We start from the raw sequence: 20,786 nt of genomic DNA, 5'->3' as shown, positions 1-20,786 counted from the left end.
TTAAAGTCACCCCCACTGCCCAGCACTTGGATTTGTTTTTATTTGATGTAAAAAAAAATTGTATGGCCATGGCCACGAGTCAACTATTTAATCTCTGGGTCCCAATTTTTTTCTTTTCTCTTGATCTATTTATCTATTTAGGGTAAGGTCTCATATAGGCCAGGCTGGCCTCAGTACCCTGTCTCAAAACAAAAAGATTATGCCAGCTTGTTGTTACTGCTGCTGTTGTTTCCAGGGTGGTCTTAAACCCTTTCTCTCGATTCTCCTGCCTTCCTTCCCAGATGCCTTTGAGACTATCGGTTGCACTACATGCTGATTTATGTGGTACTGGGGGTCCAACCTAGGGCTCTGTTCCTGCAGGGCCACTGCTCTACTGACTGGGCTATCTGGGGTTTGGCTTTTGAGATACCCTCCTGTAGCCTAGGCTACCCTTTAACCCCTGATCCTCCTGCCTCTTCCTGCTGAGTGCCCAGATTGCAGGTGTGTGCCATCATGTCAACAGCTGCTGCTGGTTTTGTTTTGTTTTGTTTTGTTTTTGTTTTGTTTTGTTTTTTTGGTAGATACTTCAAGGATTGTTTTACAAGTTTGTTGTTGTTTTTTGAGACAGGGTCTTACAGTGTAGCCCAGGCTGGCCTGAATCACAGAGGCTGGCCAGCTTCTGCTTCCTGAGTTCTGAGCCTAAAGGTCTGTACCTCCCTCCACAGTTGCCCTTCATTTTTATGTATTTGTTTTGTTCTGACAAGGTCTCACTCAGCATCCCAGACTGGCCTAGGACTTGGTGTGTTGTCTAGACTGGCTTCAAACACAGAGTGATCCTCTTGTCCCAGCTTCCTGAGTTTTACCTGAGGCTTATAGGTGTGAGCCATCATGCCTGCTAAGGCTTTTCTTTCAACTGTATAGGAGTATGTTAGGATAAAGTATTTCAGTAGGTATGATTTTAAAACATGTATTTTATTTCCTAGGTCAAGATAGTTTACATTTAATCAATATTCCTAGTGAGCCAAAGGATGTGAATGTCACAGGATTACTGCAGAAAACGGAGGCCGCTTCCCCTGTCTCAAGTGAAAGTGAGCATGTCCCCGGGAGAGCTCAAGAGGCATTTCAGAAAGCTGCCATGTAGGTGATGCCCATGTGTCTCTGGAGTATCTGTAGAATACCTATCTGCTCGTCCACTTCGTGGAACATATCTGAAGACTTGCCTACTTAAATGCTTATTACTTAATAAGTATGCAGTCTGTCACATAGAAACATGATAAGGTTCCTGGCTTTTTATATGTTTTATCCTAGAGAGAATGAATGGAAACCAGCTGACATATTCAGTACTCTGGGGGAAAGGGAACGTGATAGAAGTTTGTTGGAAGCAAGAAGAGCCCAGTGGAAAAAAGAGCTAGGTAAGTTTTGTACCTTCCATTATAGTTCTGTTGGCTGGGGAATATTGTTACCTCTCAGTATATTAATGTCTTATTTGGTAGCATTTGACATCTGTAGTTCTTTGAAGCAGCAGTGGAGTTTCACAGTGCCCTGTGTCTTTGGTACTATGCAGTGTGCACCAAAAGCAGTCCTTCTGGAGCCCTGCAAATATTCCTAAACATTTTCTATTTATGTTTTTTTATTATAGAAATCTTGTGAGGTATGGCTTTATTTAAAAATAGTTCAGTTTGTGTGCGTGTGTGTTTATGGTACTGGGAGATTTATTTTTAAAAACAAAGTTATACATAGATTGTGTGTGTGTGTGGGGGGGGGTCAGAGAACAATTTGTACAGGGTCAGTTCTCTTCTTCCAAGCGCCTTTACCCAATGAGCCATCTCAGCATCCCATAGCTTTAGCTCCTGTTTCCCTTCCAGATGTTAGCAAGTAGGGACTGCCATCCCCACTTTGTGCTAGACCTTGCCCTGAAATAGGCAATTTGAAATATAGCTGGCACAATAGAAGTTTGTCTGTAACAGGTGGGAGGTGGTTGAGCTCGCAGTTGACCCTGAAGTTTGGCAGTGTGCCTTCTAAGTCTGTCAGGAATAATAACGCAGGAAGGTAGAACCGCAGAGTGGGTTTCAAAGCCAAGCACCCTGAGGAACTGTTCTACACTGTTGATAGCTGTAGTATAAACATTCTGTATCTGTTGCTGCTTCGTACACTTCAGTTGGCTTCTGATTTAGTGTTTTCTGTGACACCACATGCTTCAAAGTTCCTTTCTGACTTGTCAGGCATCTCCTCCCACACAAACAACTATGATTAACTCTGTTTCAGTTTGCACTCTATAAGAGGTCATGATTTGTTTACATGATTCTTTTTTTTTACAGTTTTTGAACTTTTTTTTAAAAAGCACATTATTTATAGATGAACAGGTTGCTTTAAAGAAGAAAGAAAAAGAAGCTTCTCAAAAATGGAATGATTCTTGGAAACCATCTGAGAAGTTTCAAGTTCTTGACCAATCTAAGGTAAGTATCTCAAGTCCAATCAAGCATTCTGTTTGTGTCTTTGTGTGCATTAGCAAAAGACATCTTTATTATAATTTCTTCTTCCTCCTCCTTCTTCTTCCTTCTTTCTTCTTCTTCCTTCTTTCTTCTTGTTCCTTCTTCTTGTTCCTCCTCCTTCTTCTTCTTCTTCTTCTTCTTCTTCTTCTTCTTCTTCTTCTTTCTTCTTTCTTCTTTCTTCTTTCTTCTTTTCTTCCTTCTTCTTCTCCTTCTCCTTTTCCTTCTCTTCCTCCTCTTCCTCCTCCTCCTCTTCCTTCCTTCCTTCCTTCCTCTTCCTCCTCCTCTTCCTTCTTCCTCCTCCTCCTCCTTCTCCTCCTCTTCCTCCTCCTCCTTCTTCCTCCTCCTCCTTTTCCTTCTCCCTCCTCCTCCTCTTCCTCCTCCTCCTCCTCCTCCTCCTCCTTCCTTCCTTCCTCTTCCTCCTCCTCCTCCTTCTTCCTCCTCCTCTTCCTCCTCCTCCTCCTCCTTCTCCTCCTCCTCCTTCTTCTTCTCTGAGTCAGGGTCTCTCTAGGTAGCTCTGGCTGTCCTGGAACTCACTTTGTAGACCCATCTTGCCTCAAAGGCAAAGAGATCTGCCTCTGCCTCCCAAGTGCTGGTATTAAAAATGTGTGTCATCATGCCTGGCCTTTATTACAACTTTTAAAATGTGAAATAATATTCAAATTATACAATTTACTTTGACAATATGTTTTGTTTGTGAAGCAGGAATTTGATATGTAGTGCTGGCTGGTCTCAAACTCGTGGAAATTCTCCTGCCTCAGGTACTTTGTGCTAGGATTCCAAGCATCTGTCATCATGCCCAGCACTATAAATTTTATTTTTAGTGCTTTGATTAAAAATGAAAAACTGTACTCTTCTTAGGTTTAACATGGTATTTAATCATGGTCCAAACTAGTTTTCTAAATTTCCATCTGCAGTTTATAAGTGGCCTTGCTGTGTTACTAGGTTAAGAGACCACAGCCATCTCCTCTAATTTCCTATAAAAAGAGTGTTACTTATTTCTACATTTATCATTTATCGGTGTGTGTTAAGTGTCTGTGGGCATGTGTACACCACTCTCAGTGGAGGTGTTAGAGAACTTCTGATGTCAGTTCTCTCCATCCACCATGTGGATCCTGAGCTCAGGTCTTCAGGTTTGGTCTTGGATGCCTCTAGCTGGGCCATCTGTCCAGCTCTGTCATTAGTGGACTTAAGAGTCACAGCCTGTGCCCAACAAAGCAGGTTTGGCCAGCTGTTCTCAGAAAGTTCATTAAAAGAGCCAAATTAATACTGAAAAGCAGAAAAGAAGACTCATTCAGTGGTATCACATTGGGAAGAGGGACAAAGATTGGTGTCACATTGGGAAGAGGGACAGAGAGATCCAGCATGTCCCCACCCCAGATCCATCTGGAGGATCTTAACTCAATAGAAAAGTGCAGATTAAGGTTAGGTACATCACTAGGCATCTGACCAGGCTGTCCCCCCACCACTGTGTTGGTCTGCAGAGTTGTCCGTCAAGGCATTTCTCTAGGAGACAGGTTTCTCCTCTGGCCCCTGGACTTCAATCTCCTCCTCCAGCAGAGGATTCATTTTAGGGGGCCCGATGTTTGAATAGTCTGATAAAAAGAGAGGCATGAGTCAGAGTGTATTCCTTCCTAGTACAGTTAGGGTTTTACCTAGCACAGAAATCTGCCGATGACTCTTGACACCTCTCACAGGCTTATCAGACGGTCCATACACAGTGTTTACATCCCAGCATCCTTTACATGGTCAGTGTGTCTGGGACTTCCTATCTTTACTGGTGTTTAATTTTCGATGAAGACATGCTTTTTTTTTCCTTCCTTCCCTCCCTGCCTTTGTCCCTGTCTCCCTCTCATGCTGTTTCTTCAGACATTCTGTCACAAGTCAGGTGATGGCCATCCAAGCTGATTGATGGCCACCACTTAGAGCTAGTCACCATTAGATGTTGAGTCCTAAGTATTGGTACTTTGGGTGCTTAAATCCACTAGTCCTTGATTTGTGTATAACTTATTTGCTTCAAAGAAATGATTGAGGTGTCTTTTCTTTTAATTGCCAATTAATAGTTTGGATTTTTTTGTCTTTGCTTTTCACCTTTTTTTTTTTGCATGTGTGTATGCATTTGTGTGTGTATTCTTAAGTATGTAGTTATACATGTGGAGGCCTGAGAGTGACTTCTGGTGTCTCCCTAGATCATCTTCACCTTATACGTTGAGGCAGAGTTCTTTCTTACATGGACCTGGAGCTCCCTGTTTAGTGAGTCTGAGGACAGAGCTCCCTCACTCCCATGCTGGATTATGGACAGGCCCCTCAGCTGGCCAGCATGTATGTGGGGGTGTCAGATGTCCTCACACTTACTGCCAAGCTTTTATCTGTACTGAACATCTGAAGACTCCAACGCACAAACTCCAAACCTGGAGCATCAAGAAGAAAGTGAGGAGTTACTTGTCCTTTCAGGGTGGCGGCCGTGCACACTGTGAATGTGACAGGCTGCTGGCGAAAGTTTTGCCTTTGTCTGTATCTTCTTTGCACATGCCAGGCAAGAGGTGCATCTTCAGCCCTTGGATAAATACTCTTTTATTGAGGAAACAGAGAATGAGCTGTGTCGTATACGGCAGCCTGTTCCTTTACACTGTGCATTTTCAAATGCCTCCTCTTCTCCCGTTAATTAACATCAGTGCTGTGAGGCTATCTTCCTAACTGAAATCCTGGCTTTCCTGTCATGTCTAGCACACCTAGGAACTTTTGAAATAAAGAGGGTATGTTCTAAGACACGTTTTAATACAGAGTAGTTGGCATCCCAGACCACAGTCCTTGCCATTGTTAAACCAGAGTTCTGCAGTTGGCCAACAGAAAATTATTTTGCACTTAGCCTAATTAAAAGCAAACAAAATCCCCACATATAATTTAACATTTACCATTTTTTTTGTTTGTTTTTGTTTTTTGTTTTTCAAGACAGGGTTTCTCTGTGTAGCCCTGGCTGTCCTGGAACTCACTCTGTAGACCAGGCTGGCCTCGAACTCAGAAATCCACCTGCCTCTGCTTCCCAAGTGCTGGGATTAAAGGCATGTGCCACCACTGCCCGGCTACCAGTTTTTTAAAAGTTTTCTTTACATTTATTTTGCGTGTGAGTGTGTGTGTGTGTGTGTGTGTGTGTGTGTGTGTGTGTGAGAGAGAGAGAGAGAGAGAGAGAGAGAGAGACAGAGATAGAGACAGAGACAGAGAGAGACAGACAGACAGACAGTATGTGGTGGTATACACAAACGACCTGAGTTTAGTCCTGGACAAACTGACTCTTCAATGTTGTCTACTGACCTCCATACAGGACTAAACTCAGGTCGTCATGCCAGACAAATGTCCTAGCAGAGCCATCTTACTGGGCACCGAGGTCAACTTGTACACTGGGAATAATTAAATCCACAAGTTATTAAAAGTCATTAAAATGTGACTTATTTAGGGTCTCCATTGCTGTAATGAAACAAAACACCACAACCAAAAAAAGCGAGTTGGGGACAAAAGGGCTTATTCAGCTTATACTCACTCCTGTTCATCACCAAAAGGAAGCCAGAACCGGAACTCACACAGCAGGGACCTGGAACAGGAGCTGATGCGGAGGCCATGGAGGGGTGCTGCTTACTGGCTTGCTCCTCATGGCTTGCTCAGTCTGCTTTGTTACAGAACCCAAAACCACCAGCTCAGGCGTCGTACCACCCACTCCTCATCAGTTACTACTTAAGAAGATGCCACACAGCTGGATCTTATGGAGGCCTCTTCTCAATTGCAGTTCCCTCCTTTCAGATGACTCTAGCTTGTGTTACGTTGACATAACACTGTTCAGTTCAACATGTAAGCTCCTCAAAAGACTAACAAGACTTAAAAAGGATGTTGGGTTTATGAACATTTCTTTTAAAAAGTAAGAGGACATGTAGAACAACTGGTGCTGGAGAGAGCCCAGTGGTTAAGAGTACTTGCTGCTCCTATTACAGGACTAAGTTCAGTTTTTGGCATCCATGTAGTTCCCGACCACCTGTAACTCCAGCTCCAGGGCATCTGACATTCTGTTTTGGACTCTATGGGCACCCGCACCAATACATATAGCTATACATACACATAATTAAAAATAATAAAAATTGGGGCTGGAAAAATGGCTCATTGATTAAGAGCACTGATTGTTCTTCCAGAAGACCCAGGTTCTGTTCCCAACACTTACATGGCAGCTCATCACTGTCTGTGACTACAAGATCTGATACCCTCACCCAGACATGAATGCAGGCAAAACACCAATGCACATAAAGTAAAAGATAAAAATAAACAACAGCAAACAAAAAATGGCCAAGTGGTACTATATTCCTGAAGAAATTGAATCCACTATTAAAGTGTCTACACTCAGTTAGCTGAGGCTGGGGGATCCTAAGTTTGAGGCTAGCCTAGGTTACCATGCAGTGAGACCTTATCTCAAACCAAAGATGAAGCAGAGAAAGAAGGTAACCCCAGCAAAGTAAACTCCAGGCCCAGATGTATTTACAGTAGGAAGGTTTCCAGTGTGATGTTCATAGCAGTGAGCCTGATAAGCAAAACTAACAAAACATTTTTGATATTAAGACTTGACTAGAAACATTAGAAAATTTGTAAAGATTAATTGGGAGAGTTGGGTTTATTCAAGGAATACAAGCTACTATTAATATTCACAAAGTAATGATACCCATAGAAATAAGCTTAATCAAAAAAGCTAGATTAAGCTGGGCAGTGGTGGTGCATGCCTTTAATTCCAGCACTTGGGAGGCAGAGACAGGTGAATCTCTTAGTTCTAGGACAGCCAGAGCTACACAGAGAAACCCTGCCTCAAAAACAACAAAAAGGCCAGATTAAGATTAATATTTTAAAAGTCCCCAGTTCAGCATTAAAAATATCATCTAGCACAGTCAGGAGGACTGAGTGGTGGTGCAGGCTTATAATCACTGCTGGGGGACCGGGGTGGGGTGTAGATCCCAGGGCTTGTTGCTCATCCAGCCTAGCGTGCCTCGGGTCCCGGTGAGAAAGCACTGTACAAAGCAAGGCGGATGGCTCCTGCAGAATAAAGCACACTTCTGAATGACTGCCACTCTCTACACCCCACACCCATGCACACAAGAAACTAGTGAGGACTTGATACGTTTGTTCTTACCTTACATATCTGGATGAAGGACTAGGGTGTGTGTGTGTCTCAAGATGATTCTGAATAGAGACAACTCAAAGCATGATAAGTAAGCATGTGAAAAACTAAGACTTTGGGGGGGGGGGAATGGGGTGAGAGGATAAAATCTGAAATGTATTTTAAAGAAATATATATGTATAAATACAATAAAAAAAAACTAAGACTTTGAACTGTATGCTAAACTTATATGAATCATATGGTTTCAAAGAGGGTTTTATTTAAAGTAATTTTTTAAAAATTTAATTAAGATTTCCCTCTCCTCTGCTGCTTCCCTACCAATTTTACAGTTTTTTCTCTTTAACCATTGCTGGTATACATACATATAGACAACCCTCTGAGTTAGTTTAGTGTTTCCTGCATGTACATGTTTCTAGGACTGACCACTTAGTATTGAATAATCAGAGGCTCATCCCTGGGGAAGACCAATTTTCCACACTTTGGCTTGTAAGTCTTCATCTGTGTGTGGGGCCTAGAGATTTCCTTGTCTTCGTTGGGATGTCAACTGATGTTGGAATTGTTCATGTTTTCTTTAGGCAGCCATGTTGAGATTTCATGGGTGTAGCTTCCCTCTCATAGCTAAAGACACACTTAGAGCAGTCTTTATCCTACTCCTTGGGCTCTTAAAATCTTTCCAACCCTCACCCCCGTTTTGTGATGTTCCCTGAACCTTAGCTGTAGGTTATATTGTACCATAGATCTAGGTGTTGTGTTCTGGGTGTATCAGTTGGACGGTTGGTAGGTTGTGTCTTTCTGTAATGCTTTCTGCTGCTTCACTGATGTGAGATGAGAACCACACTTATCTATGGGTAAAAGGATAAGTATTTAGAATACAATTAGGAACTACATTGGTTTAGCAAAGCGGTAGTTGTAGATTCTCTAAGATTCATGATCTTGTCCATATGTAGTTGACTTGGTTTATAGTACCAAGCATGATTTACATCCTGTTAAGTGGGCCTGGGGTCCAATTAGACAACTATTGGTTACTGCCAAAATACAAGTGCCACTATTGTACCTTTAGGAATATGTTGCTGTGCTGGTCATTGTGGCATCGGAGCTGGGTAGGACTCTTGGTTGCTTCCCCCCTTAGCAGCTCATTGCCCTCTTGTATTACGAAAGCTAGTCTCCAGGGACGATGCTTTCAGGTCAGTTCCAGCTCCAAGAGTTTGGTGTCTTCAGCAATACAGACTTACCTTCAACTTCTGTGACACAACCCTGTATTGTTTTGGGAGTCTCTTGAGCTCTTTTGACTAGCAATCTGAAAGGTTTTTCATGTTGGTATTAGGGTTTTGTTAGATAATCTAAGGTTCTTAGTGAGGGTACTATGACCCCAAGTGTTGTAACTTCATTTAAACTATATACATTTATATACGCATAACACTTAGGTATAATTTTAGATAAATTTAACACTTGTAATATTTTTTAAATAATAATTCCCCTCCTCCATCCATATAAATTGTTTCCCCCTCCTCCCCTCCCCATTGAAGCCCCCTTTCCCATTTTCCTGTATTACCTGCCATTCCTCTCAGGACCCCTCAGCCCACCCCCACAGTCCTGTTCACTTTCCTAGTTTCTGCAGCTCAGCAGTTCTCACCCTTCCTAATGCTATGACCCTTTAATGCAGTTCCTCATGTTGTGGTGTTCTCCAACCACAAAATTATTTTGTTGCTACTTCATGATTGTAATTTTGCTTGTGTTGTGAATCATAATGTAATCATCTGATATGCACAACATTTGACTTGTGACCCCTGTGGGGCTCACAACTCATAGGTGGAGAGCCACTGCTCTAGGTTATATATTCACATCTAAAGATTTAGAGCTAGGAACCGCAGTGAGAGAGAACATTCAGCATTTGTCTTTCTGTGTCTGGGTTACCTCAGATATAATATTTTCTAGTTCATCCATTTACTTGCACATTTCATGACTCAAGGTTCCAGTCCCTGCCTCCCTCCTTTCCTTCTTTACAGCTGAATAGTATTTCATTGTGTATATGGACCACATTTCATTCTCCATCTGTCAAAGGCCATTTCCCAGATATTGTTAACATTGGTGAGCAACACCTGTGAAGTTAGGTGTGATTTGACTTGTTTTGCTGTTTTTATTCTTGGAAGATCTAAGCAGTCACCAGCATAGCCTTTCCCCAAATTGCATTTTTATAGACAACTTTAAGTAAAGAATCAAAGAAAACATTTCCTTTCTGGGTACTGAGGTGCCTTACACTGTCTACAAGTGTATGTTTAAAATACAATTCTGAGGGTCAGAGCTTGTCTCCTAGGTAGTGTGGTCAGATTCTTTGCTTCTCCTATGGAGAGCCACCTTCCTGGGTTAGATCATGAACTTGGTAACGCTTACACTGTGGAGGCCTCACTCCACTCTGTTCCTGACTTGTCCAGGAAGCAGGGCTGCTGGAGTCCCCTTGCAGCACCATGAAACAGGAGCAGCAGAGAAAATGGATTGAAGAATTGAATAAACAAGTAGAAGATGACCAGCAAAGAAAAGCAGAGGAAAGAATGATATATTCAAAGGTAACTCAGGACATAAAATTTCAAGTCTTTACTCACAGGAACTTATTCTGAAATTATTGGGCAAATTATACATTTGTCTCTAGGAAACTGTTTTCTCTGAATGTACTTAGTGTGGCTTTTTATAGCTTTTTAAAATTTTAAAAATGCATTTAAAAACCATTTTCTAAGGCAGTTACCTAATTATACAAGGAATCAAAAAATAAACAATTTTGTTTTTATGATGCATATACTACTGGATTTCTTTTAAAATATTTTTTTTTTGAGATTTTATCCCCTATTTTGTCTGGGTGTTTTGCCTGCATGTATGTCTGCACCACATGCATACAGTGCCCAAGAAAGCCAGAAGAGGGTGAGGATCTCTTAGAACTATAGTAACAGGCGATTGCTGGCTGTCATGTGGTGGCATGGAAGAGCAGCTGGGGCACTTAATCACTGAGACACCTCCAGCTCAGCAGTGGTGACTTTCAGGTGTGCTTGCTGTTTATAATTCTGTATGGGAGTAGTTAAGTTCTGAGCATTTCCTATTTTTCATTGTTAGGGTGAAGAACATGACAGATGGGCAATGCATTTTGATTCATTAAAGAGCCATCCTGGTTCTCAGTCTCGACTGTCCTCTCAGTTAACACACCAACACCTTGAGTCGCTTTGTGTGTCTCCTGACACTCAGGACCTGGCTGATGTCAATGGTGCTTATACACCTCTGCCTGGAGTCCAGGTGGAGCCTTCAGAGAAAGAACAAAGAGCCAGACCCGTTATAGATATGGCAGTGTCACATGGTCAGAAAACAAAGTAAGTTGATTTTTCAGTGTTGTTTCCTTTAAGAAAGTGTGTTTGAACAGAACCGTCACTATGTCCAGTTAGTTTCAGTTTGGTAGTCTTCTTTGAAATAGAAATCTTTAGCAGATGTAGCTTAAGCAAAAACTAGTCAAACTTTGTAGAGTTCCGAGTAAGTAGTGTGCATCTCTTCACAGCTTTCTCCGCTCTATGACTGCCCTCTTGGATCCAGCACAGATTGAGGAGCGGGAAAGACGCCGACAAAAACAATTAGAACATCAGGTATTATGTTGTAAAACATTTGTTGTTTTCATAGCATGCCTCACATTGTAAAACATTGTTCTCTGTCTTAGTAAGTCACGATCATGGTCAGCGTATACCCAAGTAAATGAAAAATTTAATTTTTTTTTCCTGAGACAAGCTTTAATGTAGTGTAGGCTGGTCTTGAACTTGCTATGTAGCCAAGGCTGACCTTTAATTCTTGATTTTTCCTGTCTCCACTTCCTAAATCCTGAGATTACAGGCATATACCACCATACCCAGCTGGAAATCCTGATGTATATTTTCAACTTGGGTCCAGTTATATCATGCTGTAAATCCAGTCTCTTGACATAGTTGGCATCATATTAAAATTAAGCTTGGGTTGAGGACCAGACAGTATTATTACCCTGCTGTCTGCCTTCTGGTGGAGCCTTTAAATGAGTGTAGTATATGTGACTATACTATCATTAAACTATTGGCTACTTCCTCGGAGTTTTTTTAAGGTCTCTGAAAAAAAAATTAAAAAAAAAAAATCAAAGTAGACTTCTGACTATGCAATCTAGTAGTAATATAAGGCTGAGATTAAAACTCGTTTTAGGCTGACATTAGAAGGACTTAATGATGAGTGACTTTTTGATGGTTCTCTTTCTCTGAAAGAGAGGGAGAGAGGGAGAGAGAGAGAGAGAGAGAGAGAATGCACTCTCACCATGTTGCTCAGATGTAGCTCAAATATTTTCTTACCTAAGTCTTCTAAGTAGCAGGGGCCACATTCAGCAAGTATTCAACCTAGATAATCGTGCAGCATGCAGCACTGCCCAGCACAGATTGGCACTCAGCATGCAGCCTGTGTTCGGCAATTCATCTTAAACATTTTATGTGAGTAATATGGGCCAGTTAATTTTCTTTCTTGAGCTCGGTGAAAAGCTGAGAGCTTCTCCCATCAGGCAGCATGCTGAGTACTGAGGTTATTTCATTAGTTGACTCTCTTTGTGATACATGAGCTGTAAGCACAATTCTCTCCCAACACCTCAGTGTGTGTTAACTGATAAATTGTATTCTCATCATCAAAGCCAGTGCTGCCTGCATATCTATTTGTGACAGTAATTTGTAATTATTTATGACTAGAAAGCAATCACGGCTCAGGTAGAGGAGAACCGCAGGAAAAAACGGCTGGAGGAAGAACAAAGAAAGAAGGAGGAGCAGGAAGAAGAGCTGCGCTTGGCAAGGGAACGGGAGGAGATGCAGAGGCAGTATGAAGAGGACATTCTTAAGCAGAAACAGAAAGAAGTAGGTGTTCATAGCATGCAAGTCAGAGTAAGGAAGAGGCCGAGGATCTGTTTTGAAATGTGCTGCTGCATGAAGAGACATTACAGCTGAGTAAGAAAAGGAATGCTTGGCAAGGTTGTACTCCACATGGTCCAGATCTGAGGTGCTGCATGATTGGCCTGTTAAAGGGAGGTGGTCAGTGTTGAATGTAGCACCACACTTCACTGTGATCACATATAACCTAATAGTAAGTCTAGGTATTGGGCCTGCAAGTATGGCTTAAGGGCTCTTGGCCACCAGTACCTAGAACTCATGTGCCAGAAGAGGACTCTGAAAGTTGACATCTGACCTCCGTATACACACTGTGATACCTACCCACACCTCTAAATAAATCTAAAATAATAATGATTCTAGATATTAAAGAGTAATGACTGGCTGGGATTGCTGATGAAATTCCTCACTGTGTTAGAGGCCTCTTTTGGATCAGTAGTCACCTTTTCAAACAATTGATGTCTTACTGTTTAGCAAAACCCTCCATTCCTGATTCAAACAGGGTAGATAGGGTAGTCCAGGAGCTGTGTCGGAGCTGACCTAACAAACAGCAGATCAGCCAGTGATAATTCAGTTGCCAGCTTTAAAAACACAAAGTCTGCACTTCCTTGCCAGTCTTCACTTGCACCTTTCAAAAATGGGACGTGGGAAGGAGACATATGGCCTGCACATCAGTTTCATTGAGTAGGCTGAGACAGCTAGGTATGGTGGTAGTGCTCGCCCATAATCCCAGCATTTGGGAGTTCAAGGGCAGTCTGGTATACAGTCTTGTCTAATAGCAAGAACAACAACAAAAAAAACCAACATGTTAGAATTGTAATCTCTAAAAGGCCAGAACTTTGCCCTGTTGACTTTTCTCCAGCTGGTACCTAGACCTGTGTCTGATACGTAGGGAGGGCATGAGCACTTGTACTGAATGGAACAGTCACATCATTGAATGCACTTGGTAATTGTTTTTCTGTTTGTCGATCTTGATAGGAAATAATGACTCTAAAGACAAATGAGCTATTCCACACAATGCAGCGAGCTCAGGAGTTGGCACAGAGGCTCAAACAGGAGCAGAGGATCCGAGAACTGACTCAGAAGGGACATGATGCATCCAGGCTGATTCAAAATCTTGGTGGTAAGTGACTAATCAGAATTTTACTTATAGTTTTGATTTTGAAGATGATTTTAAATATTTGTCTATTTTAATTCCTTAAAAACACACATTGAGTATCTTTTTAAAGGAATTGAGTCTTTTCACCTAAGCCATCGTTAATAATCATCCTGAAATAGGTAACATAAGTATTTTAATATGCATTCTTGGATTTTTAAATTCAGCAAGTGCTAAGAATACAGGTAACTTTTCGTAATAAATTTAGGCTACAATCTTAAGTCTCACCTTTCAAAAATTTCACTGCAGTTTATGGTCAAAAAGTCTTTAGCTTACTTTCATCTTTCAGTACAAGGCTCAAACCCAGGGCCTTGTGTGCTAGGCACACTGTCGCTCCGCTCTGTTGCTAGCCCCTACATGGAGTTTGTTAGTACTCTTTAGATGTCATTTTCAGATCTGTTCTCATTGCTATTTGACACAGCACAAGTGAAGTATAAGGCACCCACTACCGTCTCCAGTTCCCATGGTGACACTGAGGAGGCTGCTGTTGAAACATGCATAGCTGCCGCTTCCACAACCTCTCCCAAGACAGACACCGGCGTGCAGACAGGTACTCATGGCAAGTGTTCCAAGTTCTAGTTCACGCTTAAAATGAAGACATCTGGTGGGTTTTTATTTTGCTTTTGTGAAAAGGTCTTTTGTAGCCAAGGGTAACCTAGAACTAATCTTCCTGCCTCTACCTACTGAACAATGGGATTAAAGGCATATAGCACCATGCCTCTTTTATGTGGTACTAGGGGACTGAACCCAAGATGTAGTACATGCCAGGCGAGTTCTTTACCAAACTGAACTACTTTGCCTCTAGCTCAGAAATATAAGGGCTTTAACAAATTAAAGGGGTCTCTTTAGTTTGGGGTTTACAATATCTAACTCACATAGACATAAAATTTAGGTTCTCTCCCATCTTTTCTTTTGTAGTTCAGGGAATTAGGGCCTTACACATTCTTTGCAAGTACTCCTACCAGTGAGCCAAATGTCTAGACCAAATCTTACCTATTTAAGGGACACTATTTGGTGCATAGGAGCTCACTGTGTAGACTAGACTGGCTTTGGGACTCCCAGAAATTTCCCTGCCTCTGCCTTCCAAGTTCTACAATTAAAGATGTATACCACTGTGCCAGCTGTTTTGGGTTCTTTAAACATGCTCATATACCTATGTAGTTAATATCACAATCATAGAGCCTTTTCAGCTATTCAAATTTATTTCCTATGGAAATGTTCTTTAAAAATACCGAACACTTAACCAAGTTATCCTTGCACTAGGACCATGCTAATCTCATATGTGTGTGTGTGTGTGTGTGTGTGTGTGTGTGTAACTGAGCACAATACTCAGATGACTAATTCAGTTTTACTCTCTTCAATCTCTCTAGTTCATTTTGTCTTAGACTATTTGGATGTTTTATACTTTTCATGTAATTGGAATTATGCTGTAGTGGTCTCTTTTGTGTCTAACACTAACTTTCATCATGATGTATGGGTTATCCATGTTGTAGATGTTATTGTGATGTAATTCCATTTGACTCCTTAGACTCCACTGTGTAAGTTATATACAGATTTTGCCTATGACTCTATGAACATTTCAGTTATTTCTACTTAGGACTATTGTAAATAGTGCTACTATGAATAGTTACAAATTTTCCATCCTCTCATAAGAGAGGAGTTTGAATTTCTGAGTTATGAGATAGATCTATTAAGCATTTTGGGGAGCTGCTGAACTGTCATCCAAAATACCCGCCTCACTAGTAGTGTAGAGGTATTTTTACCTTTCCATGGCCTTCCATTAGATTTTGATCTGCATCACCCCAGTGACTGATACTATACGTGCTTTCATGTGCGGGTTTTAAATTTTTAAGAAGGCAGTACTCATACTGGATACCCCTGAATCATTTTTTAAAGTATTTATTTTAATTCCATTTATATGTGTAGGGGTGGGTGGGCTGTGTCAGTGAGTGCAGGGTGTAGAGACCAGAAGAGGCTATCATATTTCCTGGAGCTAGAGTTATAGGTGGGTAGGTACTGGGAACCAGACTTCAGGGGCAGCATCTGCCCTGGGCTTGCAGATTTTTGAGGCCAAGTCCCCTGGAGGCATATTTTTTTAAAAAAGATTTATTTATTTTATGCATATGAGTGCACTGTAGCTGTCTTCAGACACACCAGAAGAGGGCATTAGATCACAATACAGATGGTTGTGAGCCACCACGTGATTGCTGGGAATTGAACTCAGGACCTCTAAAGAAGCAGCCAGTGCTCTTAACCACTGAGCCATCTCTCCAGCCCAAGAGGCATCTTATTGAAACCCTTTATATTTAATTTTTTCAGTTCTGTAAAGTCATTTTATCTTTTCCCACTTAAAACTAGTTACCATTCGGCCTTCCTGTTAAGTATTTATTTATGGTTCCTGATATCATATACTAACTTCTAATACTAAGTCAAGAGATCCCATTGTGCAAACCACTCTGGAGTTAGATAGGTTCAAACTCAGAATATCCAACTAACCTGGTACCCAGACTTTTCCTGAGGAAATGCAATCCCACCCAAAAAGGAAGCCCAAGAGAACAGAGTAACAATTGCACCGATGTTCTATTGGTGAACTAATATGATTTTTATTGGGGTTACTAACAGGATTATGGGTAAGGAGTTACTGTAGAAGATTAGGGATAACTCAACAGCAGCTGCATTATCCAACAGCCCACCCCCAAAACTGCTGTCTACCCTGAAACTGCAACCTAGAACTCTGTGCAGTTCCACAGTAGTGCTCTTTGCAGGTCTGTTGGTCACTCTCTTCCAGCAGGTGTTGTTTTTATATCGCTGGGATATAAATTAAATCTCCTGAGGCTCAAGAACCTCTTTCCTGAAGTAAACAGCCATAAACAAATCACTATTTTTTTTCTTGACAGTTACTTGAGATTTTAGTTTAGTACTCCAAATTAGCCAGTTTGCATGAAGAGATGGTTCAAGTGTGATACGGCATTGTATTTGTGATGCAACTGAAATGCACTCTTAAAAAACGCTTTGTCAATGGTAATGTAAAATGCTGAACCTCTTGTAGAAAACAGTTTTTACAGTTGCTCAAAAAACTCACATCTAAAATAAAAACCAAAAAAATTCAGATATTCCTAATAGGAACTTGGGTTCACAGCAGCATTACTTAGATTACTTCTAACTTGTGTCTATAAAGATGAACAAAATTAGGCATACTTTATATAGTGGAATTAACATAAGGAAATTCTGACATGTATCTAACATGGTTATAAACTTTGAGAACTTTACGATAGTTAAGTAAGCCAGTCTATCGCTTCTAAAATTTTTCAAATTTTGATATGGTATCTGGCTTGGACTGGAACTTGGTTCCTAGAACTTTGTAGAGCAGGCTGGCATTGAATGTGTTTCAGTCCTCTTACTTTCACTTCCTACGTGCGGGATGTGTAGTAGTACCAGGCTGTTTATATGGGCTACTTGGAGTAGTCATTTCTAGAATATCCAAGTAGAATAGTGGCTTCTAGCTTCTTTTAAAGGGGATAATTAGCAGTTCTTTAATGGGTATAGCTTCACTGATGATTAAATTCCTTTTTTTTTTTCTTTCAAGACAAGGGTTTCTCTGTGTAGCCCTGGCTGTCCTGGAACTCACTCTGTAGACCAAGCTGACTCAAATCCTCCTGCCTCTGCCTCCCAAGCGCTGGGATTAAAGGCATGCGCCACCACCGCCCCGCAATGATTAAATTATTAGGGATAGAAGGATAGCACAGCAGGTAAAAGTGATTGCCACCAAGGCCAGGGACCTGAGTTCCATCCTTGGTTCCCACATAGCAGAAGGAATCACCCTTAACAAGTTGTCCTTTGACACCCTGGTGCATGATGTGGCATGTCCTGCCACCCCAAAGAAATAAATGCAACTGAGAGTCATTAAATAACTGAGAAAAGTGATTAGAAATTATGTATTTTACCATGTTTTTAAAGTTAATCATTTGTAATTTTTCCTTAGATGATGTAAATTTAGGAATTTTCAATGATGTACTACCACACTGTGGATCGGTAACTGGATCTGTAACAGAGAGGGGCCTTAGAGACTTTTCTTCTCCAGAGATTTCTACAGAATTCAGTGGACAGATTGGCATTAGAAAAGAGAAGCAAGAACTAAGTATGAATAAAGGCACTAATTTAGACAAAGAAAATAGCTGGTATAATGACCAGTATAGTCAGTATAGAAGAACAGAGAAACAAACAAAACTCATGAAGAAATGTCCCAAGAAGCCTGCTTGGAATATAAATAAGCCACTCAAAAGGTATGTTCCTGCATCAGCAAAGTACCCTGCACATCTCCAGAAGGAGAAAGAAGAAAAAAAGGTAAGAAGGCAGATGGAGCTGCTTCACTTAATGGAGAGAAACAATCCTGAGAATCTCTCCCAAGATAGAGGCACTTCACCAGAAATTCTTGCTTCATCTCATCGAGAAACTGAGTCAGAGAGCAGGTTGCATCTTATCAAAAAGGTAAGGTTCTTTTATTTCAGTGTTTCTGAATTCAAAGTAGTTACTGAAATCCATGTTTTCAGAAGGCCATGGTTCATCTAAAGTAGGTTATAAAAAATTATGTCAGAGGTCAGAGGAAGACAGCCATGCTTCCTGTATGAACTGTGTATGCTGTAGTCTGTGCTTTAGCTAGCTGCATCGTCAGACTGTGTAGCCCAAAAAGCCAAAAAAAAAAAAAAAAAAAAAGAAAAAAAAAAAAAAAAAAAAAAGAAAGAAAAAAAAAACAGAAAAAAAGAAAAAAAAATCTTTATGCATATAAGTACTTTCTTTAGTCAAGGGCGTATGAATAGATGTAAGGAAAAATTAAATGAATCCTGTCTCAAACAAATAAGAAAAAACCCAAACAACAAAAATGAAATCTTCAAATTTGTAGGGAAATTGGTGGATCTGGAAAGTATGTTGAAGTAACCCAGACTCAGAAAGGGGAAAACAAAAAAACCAAAAGATGAGATTCTCACTTATATGAGGATGCATCCTAGCTTACAACGTGCAAATATGGACGTATAGTATAAAATTTAGAAAGGAGATCAAGAAATAGGTGACGAAAGGATTATGTAGGAGAAGGCGGGGTGGACAAATAAAAAATGTAGTGGTCAAAGTATAAAACCCTAAACAGAGCTAGATGTGATGGGGGCAAGTCTTTAATCCCAGCACTTGGAAGGCTAGGGAGTTTGAAGCCAGCCTAGTCTACATAGGAAGACTACAGATCCTGTCTTAGAAAACAACACAACAAACAACCCAGAATGGTCATCCTAATGGATCACTCTGGTGTAGTTTGGGGTTGGCCAAGAGTTTTTGAATGCCTTCCTTAAAGTAACTATATGAAGTGTCTGAGTTAATGAGAATACTGTTAAAATTTATATATAAATAAAATAAAATTTATATATTACTAGAAAGAGTGTCTGGCCCTGGGAACTATACTTTATCTCATACGGTATCTCGTACTTAGGTATGCTTATATTAGACTATGTCTGAGAAGTTGGTGAGATGACAGTAAAGGTGCCTGCCACAGAGCCTCCTCTAAGTTGTCTTCTGACTTCCGTGTACACACTGTACATATGCTTGCACACACAGATCATGTTTTAGAAGTATTTGGGGATGTGTAAAAATGTTACTCAGTTTTTGCTTGTATTATCCATCTTTTAAGGTTGAAGAACCTCTGAAAACTCCTTCAGTTAGTAAAGAAAGGTATGTGTATTACTTCCTTTGGTGCTTTGTGAGATATAAACTATCCACTCAAAATCTAGGTGACAGCTCCATATGCTGATGAAGGCAGTAACAGAAAGAGGTACGGCTTTCATTGACTGGGTAAAGGCTTACTAGTGGTTTTTAGCTGGACTTTCCCTATCTATTGACAGTATGAATAGGCATTCAGCTTGGATAAATCAGATAGGAAAATAGATTGTGGTGAAAATGGTGTTTAAAAAAAAAAAAAAATCCAGTTAGGTGGGAAGTTTAGACCAGTCAAATTGTTTTATTCTTTATCTTTGTGCAGATAGTTTGAGACTTGTCTTGAACAGTAACTTTAGTTCAGATAGCAAGGCATCACTTTATGATGAATTATATAAAGAAAAATGAGGCTGAACTTACCCAACATTGATGACTCTTAGAATTTAACTGCCCCACCCCCACTAGAGTGTGAGCGTGTGTGTGTGTGTGTACACACAACACTGCATTCTATTGTCCTACTTTATGAAAAGTTATAGACCTTAGACTGCTATATATAGTAATCCTTAAGATAGACCATGCACATCTTGAATGGACTACAATGTAATCAGATATATTTAAAAGATGCAGTTTCTAGAGGCCAGAGAGATGGCTCAGTAAGTTAAGAGCAGAGGACCCAAGTTCAGTTGCCAACACCCACATGGTGGCTCATAACCATCTATGACTACAATTTTAAACATGCAATTTCTTATTAAGGTTTGTTTGTTTGTTTTTTTAATAGGTTTCAGACATCACCAGCAGTAAAAAGCAGAACTCAACAAACTCAGAGTAATGCATTAAACTTACTGCTAAAAAATAGTGACTATGAAAAACAAACTCTGACCTTAGGAGATGGTCATACTAAATTATCAGAGGAGATGTCTGAACCATTCCATTTTATTCCCTACGTTCGAACAAATGAGATCTATTACCTTGATCCAGATGCACCACTGTCTAGGCCTTCAACCCAGGACAACCAATACCACAAATCTCATGGTAAGTTAAGTAGCATTATAAGCAAGCAAACAAAACCTGAGTGACCTCCCAACCCTAAATTTGCTTCAATATTAGGCTATGCTTTCACTAACTCCTAGTAATTTATTTGACTAATTGTAAAACTGATCTGTCCTTCAGATTGTGCCCAAGAACAAGAGCTATTTGACTCTGACCATATCAGGGATCCACTTCTTAATCCTAAATTGGTGAAAAACAGGGACCGACAGCAAGCTATTCTTAAGGGGCTTTCAGAACTGAGACAGGTACGCTCTTCACAAAGTAACAGTTTTTAGATGTTTGTTGTCTTTATATGGTGGCAGTGTTTGCATCCCAGTTTGTGTAACAGTTACGTTTTCAATTCCTACATA

The 20,786-nt window shown here is 40.6% G+C and overlaps 1 protein-coding gene across 2 annotated transcripts in view; it reads left to right on the top strand.

The window, feature by feature from the left end:
* The window catches only part of Ccdc66 (coiled-coil domain containing 66), a 34,222-nt gene that overhangs the window by 11,108 nt on the left and 2,328 nt on the right, over positions 1 to 20,786 (top strand). For both annotated transcript variants that reach the window (XM_034497075.2, XM_076931309.1), the window contains 13 exons: positions 963 to 1,116; positions 1,288 to 1,391; positions 2,335 to 2,435; positions 10,050 to 10,181; positions 10,720 to 10,970; positions 11,153 to 11,237; positions 12,342 to 12,503; positions 13,512 to 13,656; positions 14,111 to 14,239; positions 17,672 to 18,177; positions 19,364 to 19,404; positions 20,165 to 20,418; positions 20,557 to 20,681. In XM_034497075.2, coding sequence (XP_034352966.1) covers positions 963 to 1,116; positions 1,288 to 1,391; positions 2,335 to 2,435; positions 10,050 to 10,181; positions 10,720 to 10,970; positions 11,153 to 11,237; positions 12,342 to 12,503; positions 13,512 to 13,656; positions 14,111 to 14,239; positions 17,672 to 18,177; positions 19,364 to 19,404; positions 20,165 to 20,418; positions 20,557 to 20,681 — 2,189 coding nt within the window. The remainder of the gene's footprint in view (positions 1 to 962; positions 1,117 to 1,287; positions 1,392 to 2,334; positions 2,436 to 10,049; positions 10,182 to 10,719; positions 10,971 to 11,152; positions 11,238 to 12,341; positions 12,504 to 13,511; positions 13,657 to 14,110; positions 14,240 to 17,671; positions 18,178 to 19,363; positions 19,405 to 20,164; positions 20,419 to 20,556; positions 20,682 to 20,786) is intronic.

The sequence above is a fragment of the Arvicanthis niloticus genome, chromosome 3, assembly GCF_011762505.2.
Source record: "Arvicanthis niloticus isolate mArvNil1 chromosome 3, mArvNil1.pat.X, whole genome shotgun sequence".
NCBI lineage: Eukaryota > Metazoa > Chordata > Mammalia > Rodentia > Muridae > Arvicanthis > Arvicanthis niloticus.
Note: the sequence above shows the minus strand (reverse complement) of the source record. Positions and strands in the feature narration are given on the sequence as shown.